General features: G+C 55.4%; 5 protein-coding genes across 5 annotated transcripts; 1 reads left to right on the top strand and 4 right to left on the bottom strand.

The window, feature by feature from the left end:
* Positions 1 to 445: 445 nt before the first annotated feature.
* IUM83_05427 (uncharacterized protein) lies at positions 446 to 1369 on the bottom strand (the record flags this gene model as incomplete). The annotated part of the gene is made up of 1 exon (XM_067929563.1): positions 446 to 1369. The coding sequence occupies one exon, from the start codon at positions 1367 to 1369 to the stop codon at positions 446 to 448; it is 924 nt and encodes a 307-aa protein (XP_067799496.1).
* Positions 1370 to 3323: 1954 nt separating this feature from the next.
* Positions 3324 to 4874, bottom strand: IUM83_05426 (uncharacterized protein; the record flags this gene model as incomplete). The annotated part of the gene is made up of 1 exon (XM_067929562.1): positions 3324 to 4874. The coding sequence occupies one exon, from the start codon at positions 4872 to 4874 to the stop codon at positions 3324 to 3326; it is 1551 nt and encodes a 516-aa protein (XP_067799755.1).
* A 2499-nt stretch (positions 4875 to 7373) lies between these two features.
* IUM83_05425 (Spermatogenesis-associated protein 5) lies at positions 7374 to 9656 on the bottom strand (the record flags this gene model as incomplete). The annotated part of the gene is made up of 1 exon (XM_067929561.1): positions 7374 to 9656. One exon carries the CDS (start codon positions 9654 to 9656, stop codon positions 7374 to 7376), a length of 2283 nt encoding a protein of 760 aa, XP_067799776.1.
* Positions 9657 to 9807: 151 nt separating this feature from the next.
* IUM83_05424 (RxLR effector candidate protein) lies at positions 9808 to 10725 on the bottom strand (the record flags this gene model as incomplete). The annotated part of the gene is made up of 2 exons (XM_067929560.1): positions 9808 to 10537; positions 10619 to 10725. The coding sequence occupies 2 exons, from the start codon at positions 10723 to 10725 to the stop codon at positions 9808 to 9810; spliced, it is 837 nt and encodes a 278-aa protein (XP_067799757.1).
* Positions 10726 to 12991: 2266 nt separating this feature from the next.
* Positions 12992 to 14611, top strand: IUM83_05423 (uncharacterized protein; the record flags this gene model as incomplete). Its single annotated transcript, XM_067929559.1, has 1 exon — positions 12992 to 14611. One exon carries the CDS (start codon positions 12992 to 12994, stop codon positions 14609 to 14611), a length of 1620 nt encoding a protein of 539 aa, XP_067799480.1.
* Between the last annotated feature and the right edge of the window lie 1206 nt (positions 14612 to 15817).

The raw sequence follows: 15817 nt of genomic DNA, 5'->3' as shown, positions 1-15817 counted from the left end.
GTCTCACTCGTTGCCATGACGCTGGCCTTCTTAGAGTAGGCATAACTCAACGTTAACTCGTTGTCTTAGCAGCTATTCTATCTTAAATCGACGAGTTAGCCTTCTAACTCAATGATGGGCTTATCGCCATGGTTTGCTAAAACAACGAATTACGTCCTTGTTTAGACAGAAAGCATGCAAGGCACAATAATACAAGTACTAAAACGCATCCAAGCACTGATCATCAGTACTTACTTTTCGATTAATACTTTCACCAATCTTAAGGTTGATTTATGGAAATTCCTCTTTAACTCTTGTCAAAGCGTGAAGGTGCATGATTTGCGAAGGACATGTATCGGTAGATTTGCCGTCCGTGTGCGGCCTGAAAACCTTCTTCAACATGTGTAGGAGCAGAATCGGATGTGAGTGTGGTGCTGATAGATAAGTGTGTGGATTGAATCGGTTCCTAGCTAACGTTCAGCAGTAGAGCTGTGCACGCGACTACGACGAAGGCTACGAGCCACGACGAGGCCTCTCTTCGAACAGCGCTAGAGCTGGCCGAGCTATCTCCAGTTGCCCGCGAGTCTTCGATGGTTGAGGTAGTGGAAGAGGAGGACGAACCGGACGAGGCGTAATAGGTGCCGATGACCTGCAAGTCCGTGCTCAGCAGCAACTGCCCAGTCTTGGTGGCTGTGGCGGTCGTGTCGATGGTGTCGCCATCGATGTTCCAGGTGAGAGCGGACGCCCCGCTCATGGCGGAGTAGGAGGCGGAGCCGCCCCCGTCGCGGAGAGCCAAGTTGTACGCCCTCCGCACCGCCACTGCCGCGTTAACTTCGGCCTCCGTCGGCGCGCTTCCCGAGGTAGCACCGAGCTGCAGAATGGTCTCGGCCGTCGTTCGGATGTAGACGTTGGCGTCCACGCACTCCTGGAGCTGCACCAGCAACACCGCGCGAAAGTAGAACTCGCACTGGCTGACGGAGCTCATGGCGACCATCTGCGCGTAGCTGAGCTCGCCGTTGAAGGGGAACTCGTACGAGCTGATCCCGGCTGACGCAGTGCACTCGGACTGCAGATACTTGTTGTTCGTGTTGAACTTCGTGAGCCGGGCTACTTCGTCGCCGCTGCAAATGTACGTCGTGTCCACCGAAGACGCAGCGGTGGTCGTTGTAGTCGAGCTTGCGGCCGCGACGGTCCCTGCCGGGGTATTTGCTACTTCAGACGTCTGTGAGGAGGAGGTCGACACCGAAGGCGCTGCCGTTGTCACAGTTGGTGTCTCGGTTGTCGTCTTCGTGCTGTTCGAGGTGGCGGCATGCACCTGTGTGATGGCGAGCTGTGCAACAAGAAGGCACCACAGTGCCAACATCACCGCTCTCCTGCTACCCTTGTCCATTGCGTAGCTTTTATAAGTTAGTTGACTTTGCTTCGAAGCGAACTTCCTGCAGCGGTTAGGCTGGAGCGAGGCGAAAGCGGAAATGTCTCGCCACGCTGCACGCTACACTCGTGACTCACGAGGACAACGAGTGTACGAAACAGCAGGGTCGGTAAAAGTAAGGCCTCGTGCGGACCAGGACAACAACAGGCGGACAGTGACAGCGTGCGATAGAGTGACTGTGGTGCAGTACAGTGTGTCTCCCTGCCAGCTCCTCTCAAAGCAATCACATGTCGGCACCACCGTCCATATGCAGCGCTTGGCGACACCGAAACTTTCACCGGAATAAATGATGCGGCCGAAGAGGTGGTGGCACTTATGGGGTTCGCAACAAAGAAGCCTTTGGCCCGCATCGCCACTCCATCGACGCTGTGCCGCTACTGGCGACGACTTCAATGAACGCAGGAACGCGGGGGCCTACAGTCCGATCTTCGGTTGAGCGCGGATCGATGCACCCAGACACATGGGATTAATTGAGCGGATTTGAGCGATCAAGGTGGGATCATGGCGGCCATGATGGCCTGCACTTTGCAGACACCTGCCAGCAGGAAACTCGCCAGAGCGCGTACATGTACACCTTGGATATTGCCGTTGGTCATGGAGCCTTGACACCGTCAAGTTGACGGAGACATCCCCTCTGGTCCAAGGGTGCTCGAGCCATCTCGTCGTCCGAGAGAGTGGGTTTTCAATATGGATTGTCTGTTTGGCCTGCCATCTTTGGTTGGTGCTTGAAGAGCGCAATGCTCGAGTTGCCTTCAACATGCTTCGTCGAATAGACCTTCCTACTAGGCACCTGCGCTTCCTATTAGCAACGGTGTGGGCAACAGGGTATGTAGCCGCCTAACGGATACCCTTCTGGGTAAGAATGGGTAAGACTACTAGGATTGCCGAAGGAACAAGGGCTACTTGAACGACTACAGCGGCAACTTGCACAGCGTGTTCATCCCGAACAATTGCATCCTTTTCGTGCGAGTACGTTAGATTGAACAAGCTACACTCCTACAACCAATTGGAGTCGAAAAACATTGAGGCAAATTCGCTGTACATGGATAATGGTGAATGCCTTTACGATTGCGCGCGCAGCATGAAATGGGTGAGTGTGAGCTGAGTTGAGCTGGCCCGTTACCTATGCAATTGGTGCAGCACCAGGAAGGAATATGTACAGTACATTCCATTGCCTGTCCGGCTAGTCACTCCTCGACATGTTGCTTCACTACGAACGAAAATCCATTCGCCATCCGTTTACAAATGTCTACCATGGGTTGTGTAACGAGTCGGCAAACACTTGGTTGTTGACACAGGGGCCGAGGGACCTTACTGTCGTCTTCTGCTGGGGGCGGTCTCCGCACATAAGCTGGATAACCATGCCTGATCCAGACAAGTGCTCTCTGCACTATCAAACACTTTGATCGCAAGGAGGGACTTGTCAAACACTAAATGATAACGAGACGGCTTTCATGGCCAACAAGAGCGACAGGTATATTGTCACGATGATAGAGCTTCCATAGTGGGAAGTAGGCCGTCTCAGCCGAATCTCAATGGTCAGGCCAATGCTCGGTGCCTGCTGGACAAGTTTGTTGTCGGCGGCACGTTATCTCGTCGTCCGCGATCTTGACACCGATGGCCACCTGGGTGTCCGGGCACTTCACGTGTGCGACTCCGTCCCCGATTAGGCGACTTCGAGCACCAGATTTGGAAGGAAATCCGGAACAGCACCATCGGCCTGCCCACTAATGATCAAGTGCATGATACGATATTCTAGGCGGCATTTCTTGGAAGAGGCAACCTACGTGTATCATCACGAATCTCCAAACCGAAAAACTGTAGAAACCAAGATGCGCTGATGGAGTTCTACCATGCATGCAAACCGTATTGAGTACATGTATATAAACGACAACTGACAGAAACAACCGAGTTACTCGCTTGTGTAACCTGAGACTGACGTCTGCGTGTTCCGCCGGCTGCGAGCGCGAACGGAGCGGGCGATGAGAGACTGTTCTCGAGCGAAAACCCAGGTTTCTTCGGCCTGGTTAACCACCTGCTGGAGCTTCGCGAATAACGCAGAGTAGCGCTGCTCTGGGTCTTCAAATTCGTATCCAAGCGAGGACGACCTCGTCGACGTGGTCGAGCACGGACTGCGCCCTGACATGTCGATCAAGCCCTTGTCGAGCAAGACAAACTGGCCGCTCTGGAGTCTACTCGAGTTGAGCACGTCTTCGCTCTCGTGCTCCAAGTCCGCGTCGTCCTCAAACGCCTTCCCCATGCACGACAGGCTCGATGCTCGGATGTCACCGCGCGTGCTCAGCTCCTGTATCTGCGCCGAGATTTTGTGGACGAATGAAGTGAGCGACCGATCACTGCCTCGGACGTCCACCTTCACGTCCTCAATCTCTTCATCGATCTTGCAGAACATCGCGTTCGGCACTGGGGAGCTGGACAGCTCTCCAACGCTGTATACACCAGCCTCGACACGGATCTGGTCGAGAGAAGACAAGGTCACCTTCGAGATACACACGCGACAAAACTCGGCCCGCGAAAGCTGAGAACTCGAACTCGTGTCGCGGGCGAGGACGTGCTCCCTCAACCGGCACTTCTTGCACACGTGCTTGCTGCAGCCAGAGCAGTTGGTCAAGCTCTCGAAAAATGACGAGCTGCCCTTGCAAACGTAGCAGTTCTTTTCAGAGGAGAGCCTCCGGGCTTCGGGCCGGTTCATCGACATAATGTGCGCAAGCTTCTTCGCACGAGTGCACTCCAGCACATTGGCAATCGACAGCAACATCTCCGACACTGCAGGTATCGCGATGTAGGATAGCGCCGCGTAGTTCATCTCGCCCTGCATGTAGACGCCTACCAAGTCGTCCTCCAGCTCTTCCAGCACGTAGCAGACAGACATCTGCACTCGTTTGTGCATGGCCTTCTGAGGACACTCGGGCAGATCCACGGACTGCATGACGTGGTAAGCTGTCCGCTTCCCCGAGCGCTGACGCACCAACCCCATCTTGTCGAAGTAGCACAAGTCTCGGTTGCTCGCGACGGACAGCTTGATCGTCGCCCACTTGATGCCCGTGAAGGCGTAGGGCTCTAACGGCGTCTTGTCTTGAACTGCGTAGAGCACGGCGCTCTCAGCCAGTCTCGGACTCTTGATCGCATTCATGAGCAGCATCTGCTCGGTGTTGTCGCAGTACAGTCCTTCCAAGACATCGTCAAAGCGACCTCGAAGTGTGCCCACACACAGCAACGGTGTTTGCCCCGTGACAGTCAGTTGGCGTCCGCGAAATAGTCGGATTCCGTGTCGAGCCCGCATACTCTTCCACCGTGAGGTGTCGACGACGGTGTGGCCGTCCAGCTTCCCGTACGCGGCGATGGTCTCGGACAATGCTCTCTCAGCGCGATCGTGGAAGCGGTCGAGTTGGGGCAGCTCCAGAGTCACAGTCGGATGCTCGGCTCGGCGACTACACAGCGACATGGTCCGCGTTGGAACAGGGAGGTGGCTTGTAGAACGTTGCGAAGAGAGAGATCGTTTGGGGCTTGGAGACGCCATGTTGATAGCAAATTGAGAAGTGAGCGGTTGAGCGACAACGGGTATCTTGAGCCTGGACAGCTTTGTCATAGAGCTTGAGGGGATCTCGCGATATCTTTGCACGCCTCTATTGTAGTGAGTCAACCTGGAAAAGAGACCAAAAGTGTAGGGTCCACGGCAGCTGGTTTTGGCTCAGTTCGTCATGAACATACACTTGAACAGGTTTACGATCCGTGCTCCACCACGAGCGTACTGCTTACGGGATGGACGAGTGCGTCAAGATCTCGATGCGTGTCCCCATGGCATAAAGGTGAGCGCAACGTGGTTTATCCAGCACCAATCTACTCCTCCAGCACTTTCATTTACCACGAAGATAGCTGGCCCTTTCGCTTCTCTGGGGCAGAACAACTGATGTGAGTCAGAGCTGCGCGGCGGACCAGCCCCGGAAGTTAAGACGCGCGGTCTCGCGTAAAGGCAGTGACCACACAAGTCTCCGCTGCAGGATTCGCAGCCCGATGTGCTCGTGGTATTGTACCCCGAGCAACAACGCCGTGAGCACGTATGTGAGCACTTGTGGCTGTTCGAAGATGCACATCGCCATTAGCATCCTGGGGAAAAGATGCACGCAATTTCGGTGGGGTTGGGATCCAACCTGGATGCATTTTACATGTACATGCAGTGCCTGCACCCACGTTGAAGATTTCTGGAAAAAAAAAAGAGTTAAGTTTTCAATGTTCGGACACCTGTAATACCTGTTGTCCGCCTGAGGGATTGACAGTAGTACTGGCACTTCTTCTTTATTACTGTAAGTATTTCGCAGGGGGCTAGTTTGCCAACTAATATAGTACTTGGTTGCTTCAATGATGGATTCATAACTACGACAATAATAATAATATAGTACTACCGAACTGCTGTCGGCGGACTGTTGAAATATCGTGAACCTATATCTCTGGAAAGCGTGTCACGCAGCAGCTGCCCCACCTCCTAGTAGCCCAGGTCCTGCTTCATGAATTCGTATTCATTCACGGCCAGTAGCAAGCTGCCTACTGACATGCGTGGCGCCGTTCTGCCCGACACGGCCGCGAAGCCCGCAGGTCCAGGTCGTCGCCGTCCTGCAAGCTGGTGGGTACCACGGTGTTGAGCCACCCAGCAACCAACACGGGGTCGTCGCCATAGCAGCTTGGATGGGTCTGTCTGCTTGGGGTCGAGTCGACAAATGCGCCTGGTACGCAAACGCGCCACCTCAACCTGCATGAGCTTTAGGGCTATGCTGCGAGAGGAAACATGAGGACTCGAGCGATGACGGCGTGCGGGTGGGTGAATGCAGCCACCAGGCGATCCTCCGTTCCGAATGCGAATGGCAGAACACTCAAGAGTCGATACCGAGACGTCCACGCTATGGTTCGGTCGTCATTTTAGCACCGTGACTGGCTGTGTAGCTGGCGCGGTAATGCCAAGGATAATACGCAGCTGACGCAACTATTCGTCAAGCTGCACGACGCTATGCAGTAAACAGTTAGCCTTGAACTGCGAAACAACTCGAATGAATGAGCGTACCCATATTAACGCTGGTGAGCACGTGACTGCGCAACCTCAGGTGGGAGACAGGGCCATGGAAGTCGCTCGAGAGCTCGACTTGGGCGTTGAGAACGTAAGATATCTGTCTGGCGGTTGCGAAGAAGATCGGAGTATGAGCGAGTAAGCCTCACATGCGAAGATCATGGCCCAAGCGGCCAGTGCAGGCGTCCATTCATCCATGGCGTCCATACTTCCAATCCCCGTGATTCTCGGCAGTACAAATTAGTACTGTGCCTCCGGCGGGGTGAACTGCTAAGTATTATCGTAGTAGATTGTACGAAACTGCACAAACTACTGACTACAGTAGCAATAGTACTACTACTGTGTACTCCCCTGTCATATTACTGTAAAACCCTGAACGCGAGACTGCGCGTATCAACGTCCAAACGCGCTGTTCATGAACAAATCCCAGTTAGCTCCTGGTTCGATTTCAATTTGCATGGATCATCTTACCTCGATGTTCATCCGGAGTTCTATATGATACATGTAGATAGATTATATCTGCCCCGTTTGGCTGAGCTCGTGGGGGAGGTTGCTTGATGCGCCTCCAGGCGTCAACTTCGCTTCGACGCATCGTGAAGAGTGTAACGCAAAGGAGGGCCATCGCAGAATGGACCACTTGTACGTTTCGCGAGGTAAAGCTGTTGCACATGTATAGCTTTACACCTTGGTTATCTACAAGTTGATGCTTTGGTGCATTAGCCACGTTTAACAACCGCAAAGAACACGGCTTGTGAGCCTCAAAACTTCCTTTACGGTCAAAGAAGAATGTGCGCATTGGTGCCTCGGATGGGAGGTCCACGAAATGCCGTCTTCAACATGGAGAAAAGGCTTCATCGCCTCGTTATTTTGTTCTTACTTAGCTAGCTACGACTGGAGTCTATCGCCGCTGGCCGTCACGGAAGCGCTCGAAAACGCTAGCATACGGTCGTCGATCTGTGGCGTTACGACTGACAGCGCGCGCACGAAATGCCGTTTTGCTACGTTCGCCGCTGCACGGTCTTCTTCGACTGCATGCAGAGCGGCTTCACGACACAAAGCTTGAAGCTCTGCTCCCGAGAACCGAGCGGTGGCGATGGACAGCTCAGCCAGGCTGACATCCGATGACAACGGCGTCTTTCGCGTGTGGATTTGCAAGATCTGTTCACGTGCAGGAACATCAGGCGGAGACACGTACAGCGCGCGATCAATGCGGCCAGGTCGCATTAGGGCGGGGTCTAGCAAGTCGGGGCGGTTCGTTGCAGCCACCACTAAGACTCGCTTCAGCGGCTCAAGTCCGTCCAGCTCGGTCAATAGCTGGCTTAGAACACGGTCTGAAGCGCCACTGCCGCCGCCAGATCCACGCGTACTGGCGAGTGCGTCGATCTCGTCGAAAAACACCACGGTCGGTGAAGCAGCGCGAGCTTTGCGAAACACCTCACGCACTTGCTGCTCGGACTCACCAACCCACTTGCTGAACAACTCAGGACCCTTGATAGCAATAAAGTTCATGCCGCTCTCCGTAGCCAGAGCCTTAGCTGCCAATGTCTTACTACAACCAGGAGGACCATACAGCAGAACACCCTTTGGCGGCCGGATACCCATTCGAGTGAAGGCCTCTGGATGCTGCAGCGGCCACTCCACCGCCTCACGAAGAGCTTGCTTCAGCGCATCTTGGCCTCCAATGTCACTCCACAGCACGCGAGGCACATCCACTGAAATCTCACGCAGAGCACTCGGCCGAATTCCTCGCATCGCTAGCTTCAGATCGCTCAATGTCACTTCAAATGCGGGCAGCGAGTCTGAGCTGGCCAAAACATCATCCGTAGACTGAGCATTGTTCGCAAACGAACGGTGAAGCGCTAGTAGCGCGGCTTCCTTGCAAAGTGCGCTGAGGTCAGCGCCCACATAACCGTGGGCGATCGAACTCAGCTCCTGAAGTTCTGAGTTAGTGAGTTTGTGCGGTAGGCGGCGCAGGGCCGCTCGTAGAATTGCCAGTCGGTCCTTGGCCCTCGGGATGCCAATCTCCACTTCGCGATCAAATCGGCCAGGTCTTCTCACCGCAGGGTCAAGGGCGTTGGGCCGGTTAGTCGCCGCCAACACAACGACTTGCCGCGACGCGCTCAAGCCGTCCATCAGCGTAAGCAGAGTCGCCACCAGTCGACGCTCCATGTCCCCCACACGCGAGTCACGCTTTGGACAGATAGCGTCCAGCTCATCGATAAACACAAGCGACGGAGCCTCGCGCGCAGCCTGCGCAAACACGGCGCGCAGGTTCGCCTCACTCTCGCCAACGAACTTACTCACCACCTCCGGCCCGTTGATGGTGAACACCCGCGCGTTCAGCTCCTGCGCCAGCGTCCTCGCAATCAACGTCTTGCCCGTTCCGGGTGGCCCAAACAGCAACACGCCCTTCGGCGCCGGCAGACCAAACGTCTCGAACGTCTCTGGGTTCGTCAGTGGTTGCTCCACCACCTCGCGGATGGCCTTCAGCTCCTCGTGCAGACCCCCGATCGCTGCGAACCCGTCCAGTTTGCCTTTCACTGCTGTGTCACTAAACCCGACACTCTTGTTCTCTAGCAGAGCCTCCTCCTGATCCTCCTCCCACGCCACCGTAAGCGCCGTCTTGGCTGCGCTTACAGCCACAATGCTTGGTTCACCGCGACTCACTCCGTTGACCTTTTCGACTCGGAAAACCGAGTTCACGCCGTGCAGCGGCAGCGAAAGCAGCGACCCGCGGTGCACCAACGCTCCGTCGATCATCACGGCGATGCAGCGCGTCAGCAACGCGCGCTCCTTCTCGGACAGCTTCTGCTTGTGGGTCGAAGCTCTGGACACCAACCGCAGCGCCACGCTCTTGGCTGGCGCACTCGATTGCTGCAGGACTTGCACCGTGACCGCCTCCACCTGCTGCTCGGCCACCGCCGCCTCCCACATGGAGCTGAGGCCGACGCCGCGCCGCTTGATCTTGTCCATGGGCCACGCCAGGCCGCACAGCAGCAGCGAGGGCGAGTCATCGTCCACCTTGTCGCACGCGTGGAGCGTCACGTGGGCGCCCGATTCCAGCCCGAACTGCGCCATATCGCTCGGATTCAGGTACACTTTGGACACGGAGCGGGCCGAGCGGGCGCCCGCGCGCACGAACTGCACGCGCGCCTCCAGCAGCTCCATGGGCTCCGGATGAGTGGCGAAGGCGTCCAATCCCCAGAATAGTGACATATGTAGCTATGTGTCATGTATCCCCTGGCCAAGTCGATATGGCTACAGAGGTTGCCGAGAGCATGTTGCTGGACCTCGGCTTGCACGAGCTCTGCGGTGTGACTCACAGCAGCATGAACCAGACCCTGGCTTGCAGGAAGAGCTCGTGGGTGATGGCGGCTGAGCTGAAGCGGATGCGCAGCGACGGCCATAGACACCCGTGGACTTTGAAGCAGCTGCAGCTTCCGACGGGTGCACTGCTGGGCGAATCGAGGGCCCAACTAGGGTGCTGGAAGTCGTCGTGGATTATAGAGGCTGGGCGGGAGTTGCCCTCGTGCAGCACGAAGAAGTCGCTGGGCGCGGGTCGGAGGTGACTGAAAAAGTGTTGCTGCACGGTTTCGTCTTCTTCTTCCTCGTCCTTCTCGGGCACCTTCCGCCGGAGAGTGATATTGAACTTTGCGTTACTGCTGCTGTTCAGAGTTGACGCGAGGCTGGAGCACTCGAGGTCGTGCACAGTTGAGCGATTGTCTCCTCCTCTGGTTGTACTGGTGCAGCTGGCCAGCGGTCTCCGCCCCGACTCGAGCGCCGCCGATACGAGACTCGTCCACTGCCTGTACGTGCTGGCGTCGGGCGCTCGAAGACGGACCTGTCTCGTGTGCCAGCCGTACTCGAGCGCGAACTCCAGCTTGGCTGCCATCTTCCTGGACACGGGCAGCAGGCGCACGGGGTGGATGCACGGGTCGAGCGGCACGCGGAACTCGCCGCCGAGAACGCCCGGCCGACGAATGAGCAGCACCGGCAGCGCGTGGCGGTAGTCCTGGCGGTGGTACGTCAGCTGTACAGGCGTCTTCGTCCTGTAGGCAGGCAGGAAGCAACACGTTAGATGTTTTGTGTTACCGCTTCAAGTGCAATGCACCTCACACGCGCACACGCACCAGAGGACGTGGCAGGCGCGGACTTTGAGCGTCCCGGAGAACACGGGCGGCTGCGCGTCCATTTCGATTCCTTTTGCAATGTGACCGCCGAAGCGCTGCCTCGACATGCCTGGGTGAATCGATCGCCCTCAGTTCGCAAGACATACGGCGGAAGATAGTTGTTGAAGTGAAAGTAGTTGAAGGCTCTGATATCGGGGATGGGTGAACAGTATTTCGCGTTGACCTTTGCCTTTCACCGAACCGGCTGAAAGGCTTTCAGCCGGTTCGTCACGTAAGACTTGATGCAATTTTCATCTTTATTCGCCTCTGGTGGTCGTTGTCTGAGGTCTGCAGAGGCGCTGTTGTTCCGAGCAGAAACCTCCGGTCGAGAGGCTATGGCGGGCGAGACTATGGGCAGGAAGGCTGTGGCGCAGGGTGTGGACCAGAACCCCATACAGTTCGCTCCGGACATGGCACGGGCAATGAAGCTAGGCTGTGCCACGTTACCGCGCAGCTCCCCAGGAAAGTGCACGTTGAAGCGAATCCATCTGGCTCCACGGCGAAGATACGGACAGGAGGAATAAGATGGACGCATAAGCAATGCAATGCTAGCCACGATGGCAGCTCCAGCTTCAGCTAAGGGAATCTGCCACTTTAGTGCACTAGAAGCATATTAGTGCACTAATAGAAACGACCAATCACGCCAAAACCCTACGAGCTCTGGTATATTACTGGATGAAATATTTGAAACTGTAAAACCTGCCATTATGTATACAGCTCCTGTTGGCTAACTCTCGACCACCCGATTTGTCTCGTCTGCTTTTGCAGTTAGTACTAGTGGCATGAGCTTAACTATTTGACTATCACTACCAAATTGACCTCGCCCCGAGAATCATGACCAAGAAGCGCGGAGACTACACCAAAAGCAAGCTAAACTCTACCGCAAGCTAATTAAGTGGGTAGGCAAGCGCAAGAAAGACGAATCGATGGAGTCTCAGTGACGTGGCCCTCAACCACGCCTGACAGCTGAGGCAGAGCAAAACCTTTGTGAGTGGATAATGGGGCGACAGCTTATCGGGAAGCCGGCCAAACGTGGGGAAATCATTGCCAAGGCCAGCACGATAGCTGAGATGACTACGGGCACTGGCGCTGGTAGCGGCTGGTACAGGCGCTTTATGAAGCGGCGCCGGCGTCGATTAAGCAAGCCGCTTGGCTTCACGTGAAGAAAACCGTCCAACAACAGCTTCTCGTCCTCCCACCACCACGCACGAAAGACAAGAAGCGGAAGAGAGCGACAGTTGGTGGGCGATTGCTAACCCGTGAACTACTAGAGAACCTACAAGCAAAACCTCGAAAGGCACGGCAAAAAGGTTCCCGACTGACACCGGTTCATACGGAGGTTGAAAATGCTCCAGGCGCACCCGAGCAATCGCTGTTTGAAGTTTAGTCAAGAGATAAGACAGACAGGCAAATCAATGTTAGTTACTGTAAGTCAATTGCACACACAGATGAGCAGATAATCATACCTTTATAACAGTGCGGAGAATTAACGTGTCCGAGGGGACTCGAACCCGCGACAACCATGCTCCCCGTAGGGCCCTCATTAAGCCAGCGGCGTTAACCGACTGAGCTGTCAGCACTGTCGAAATGACAAATTATTTCCAAGATACATATCCTTTCAAAACTGATGTGTTTGCGTTTTTATCGAGTATTATAGGTTACCTAACCACTGAACGAAAGAAACACTGTCCCAGTTTGAGAAATGCTGGTTTATACAAATACTAAGATAAAAAGGAGCACTAAACTGGCAATCAGCAGGAAATAGGCCATTCACTACAGTCCATCCAAACTACCCAATAAGAGCCTCTCCATACCAGAATTAATCTGTGAAAGAGAGTAAACAAACACCTGTCTGGGCATGCATATTGCACACTGAAACTCACAGTAGACTTTCGGCTATCGCGCCTTGACTGATGCCCTTTGAAAAGTGCACTAAATTGGCAAATTCCCTTATGGCAACACCAAGGCCCATCGTCGACGGCCGCCATCGACGCTATGCGAACGCTCGGACGGACATCCGCGCAGTCATCGTTGAAACAATCTAGTGCATCGTGCTACCTAGTGGAATTGAATTCAAGCGAATCTTCCCCTGCAGCAGACCGTGGCGAATTCGATGCGGCCACCCTCTCTGTGCGGAGGCCGGCCCCGAGCGTAGCAGAGCCCAGCTCAGCAGCGTGTGAGCTCCGTCCGACTCGTACTGTGTCTTACCGGATGGAGGCCGACACTGTCCACAGCAGCACCCCCCAGTGGCACTCCCTCGATCCACCACAAACGAAATCGCTGCACCTGCACCTCGCCACTCACTCATTATCCATTTCTCGCATCCGAGCCGACATGGCGCAGCAGACGCCGAGCTTCAGTCGCTCCCGAGCCTCGCAGCGCTCCACGCGCCGCCTCGCAGTGCCCGCGCTCTCCATGTCGCTCCGTAGTTGGCGCGCAGAGCACCACAGCGTCACACTCGGTCTGCCGCAGCTAGACCGCTACCACGACCGAGCCGAGAAGGCGCTTACGGAGACCATCGCCACCTACGCCCAATTGGGCCAGGACGTCGACACCGCGAGGTGGAAATGCCTTCGCGCGCGACACGGCGTGCGGCTATTTCGTGGTCGCTACCCCACCATTGCAGGACGCACGCCGTTGCTGTGCGTCGGAGCTCTGCGCGGCAGCTTCGACGACATCATGGAGGGGGTCTACTGCCAGAGCACGGAGGAGATGCTGCTCATGAACGCCATTAAGTGCCCGCGACTAGCCGAGAGCGCCGTGCTCTACGCCGTGCAGCGGCAAACGCTGTGCGAACCGTACGCCTTCACGGGCATCAAGTGGACGACCATCAAACTGTCGGTCGCCAGCAACCGAGACTTGTGCTACTTCGACAAGATGGGGCTGGTGCGCCAGCAATCGGGCAAGCGCATGGCCTACCACGTCATGCAGTCCGTAGACCTGCCGGAGCTGCCGCACAAGGCGATGCACAAGCGGGTGCAGGCGTCGTTGTGCTACATATTCGAAGAGCTGGAGGACGATCTGGTGGGCGTCTACATGCAGGGCGAGATGGACCACGCGGCCTTGTCGTACTTCTCCACACCGGCAGTCTCGGACTTGCTACTAGCTGTGACCAATGCTCTCGAGTGCGCGCGAGCCAAGAAGTTCGCAGAGATGATGGCGGTGGCTCCCCCAGGTCGGTTCAGACGGAGATCGTCTCGCCGATGCTGCGATGTCTGTCGAGGCAGCACCTCGTTCTTTGAAAGCCTGCAGGAGTGCGCGGGGTGCAACTTCAAGCACGTCTGCAAGAAGTGTCGGCTGAAGGAGAACGTGCTCGCGCGCGACGCGGTCTCGAGCTCGCATCTGCTGCGCGTAGAGTTCTGTCGCGTGTGCATCTCCAAGATGGACTCGACGTCCATCGACCAGTTGCGAGCCGAGGCCGGAGGCTTCAGCGTCCGCACGGCGGAAATGAACGCCGCGTTCTGCGAGGTGGACGAGGAGCCCGAGCAGGTGGACGTGCCGGGCAGCGACCGGTCTCTGACGGCGTTCACGCTCAAGATCTCGGCGCAGCTGCAGGACCTCAGCAGCCGCAGCGATGTCCGCATCTCCAACCTGTCGTCCATGGAGAAGGTGTCCATCTCGGAGGACGAAGACGACGACGCGCTGCTGGGCGAGGGCCGAGACGTGCTCAACTCGATCGGAAAGAAGAGCAACCAACTCGTGCCCGCAGACGCGTCGCGCCGCAGCGTGCGCTCGACGGCGTCCACAGCATCGTCCTCACACTACCACGACGACGAGGACGCGGAGCAGTACCGGACGTCGCTGTTCGCGAGGCTGCTGCAGGTGTCCAACCAGGCGGAGGCGACGTTCCACCTCACGCGAGAGCAGTCGCTTGTGGCGCATTCAGTCTTCCAGCGCACCCGCCGGTGCGCGCAGGGCTCCGACGGATCCGTGTACAGCCAGTCGAGCGAGTAGCGCCCTTAAGTCAGCCATACAACAATTGTAGTAAGTCTTCAGACTTGGTGATGGCAGTGGCCGTGCGATCGAAGTCGTCGTGGTAACTTGAAGCTGCGATAAAGTCCATCGAGCGCTTCCGTGACAGACTACGGGGGAAGGTTCTAGTCGTTGCAAGTTGCCAAGAACAAGTACTGCAGCGAGTATTATCCCGTGAACCCCTATAATACCCGAGGTACCTCGTCGTGTTTGCAGAGGCTTTGAGTCGTGTTCGTTGCCTTTCACGCAGGGATTGATAGTAATATCGAATTCACACCCTATGTAATATCATTAATTAGGGAAACAATTTGATTTACTAACTATATTAATATTACATTACTAATTGGGTGCGTGAAACATTCAATACTATTAATGAATTTACTAATAATATAATTAGGTTTACGTTAGTACTAACGGCTATACTTAATTTTTAACTATTATTATTATGATTATTATTATGTAGTACTAATCGCGATTTTACTACCAACCCTTGCTCGAAAAACATCAACTTATAGACAACAAAAGTGTAGCAGCATCAACTTCAAGACGCTTCCCTCGCCAAAAGCTCACTTGTATTCAACTCCTTTGCGTTAAGGAGTCGAACGTGCAAAGTTCACGCGTGAGGGTGCACCATGCAACATGTATCCCACGAACTGGGCAGATGCAGTCTACATCATGTAGAATAGTCAGGAAAGTTGATCGACGGGGCTATCATAGCGTGGATCTGTCGATGAGAGCAGTATAATGCATGCATACGAGCGTTTTGAAGCGTTGACACACATGGTTTCCAGGCACACACACACGGCACTGTAGTCTTTCACCCAGGATACGCCACACAGCTCGCCGTTTAGGAAAACTAAACTGAGTTGTGCTAGCCCTGCAATATGTTTTCAGGATCTTCAACATGAGATTGAAGGGAAGCACTGAAAGGCATCCATCCCCACCGAAATCATCGTGTACAGATACTGGTGTCGACGTGCATCTGCACGTCGAACGGCCACAAGTGCTCACATGCGTGCTCGCGGTCATGCTGCTACCTGGTACATGTACTCGGGATCCCATACCACGAGCACATCGGGCGGTGAACCCTGCAGTGGAGACTTTGGATGCCACAGACGCCTTTACATACGCGAGACCGCGCGTCTCAACGGCACCAGACCAAGACTCAGTCTTTGACTGATCCGGCGC

This window comes from Phytophthora cinnamomi (genome assembly GCF_018691715.1).
Source record: "Phytophthora cinnamomi strain GKB4 chromosome Unknown Contig4, whole genome shotgun sequence".
In the NCBI taxonomy this organism is placed as follows: domain Eukaryota; phylum Oomycota; class Peronosporomycetes; order Peronosporales; family Peronosporaceae; genus Phytophthora; species Phytophthora cinnamomi.
This window is presented reverse-complemented; position numbering and strand designations above follow the sequence as displayed.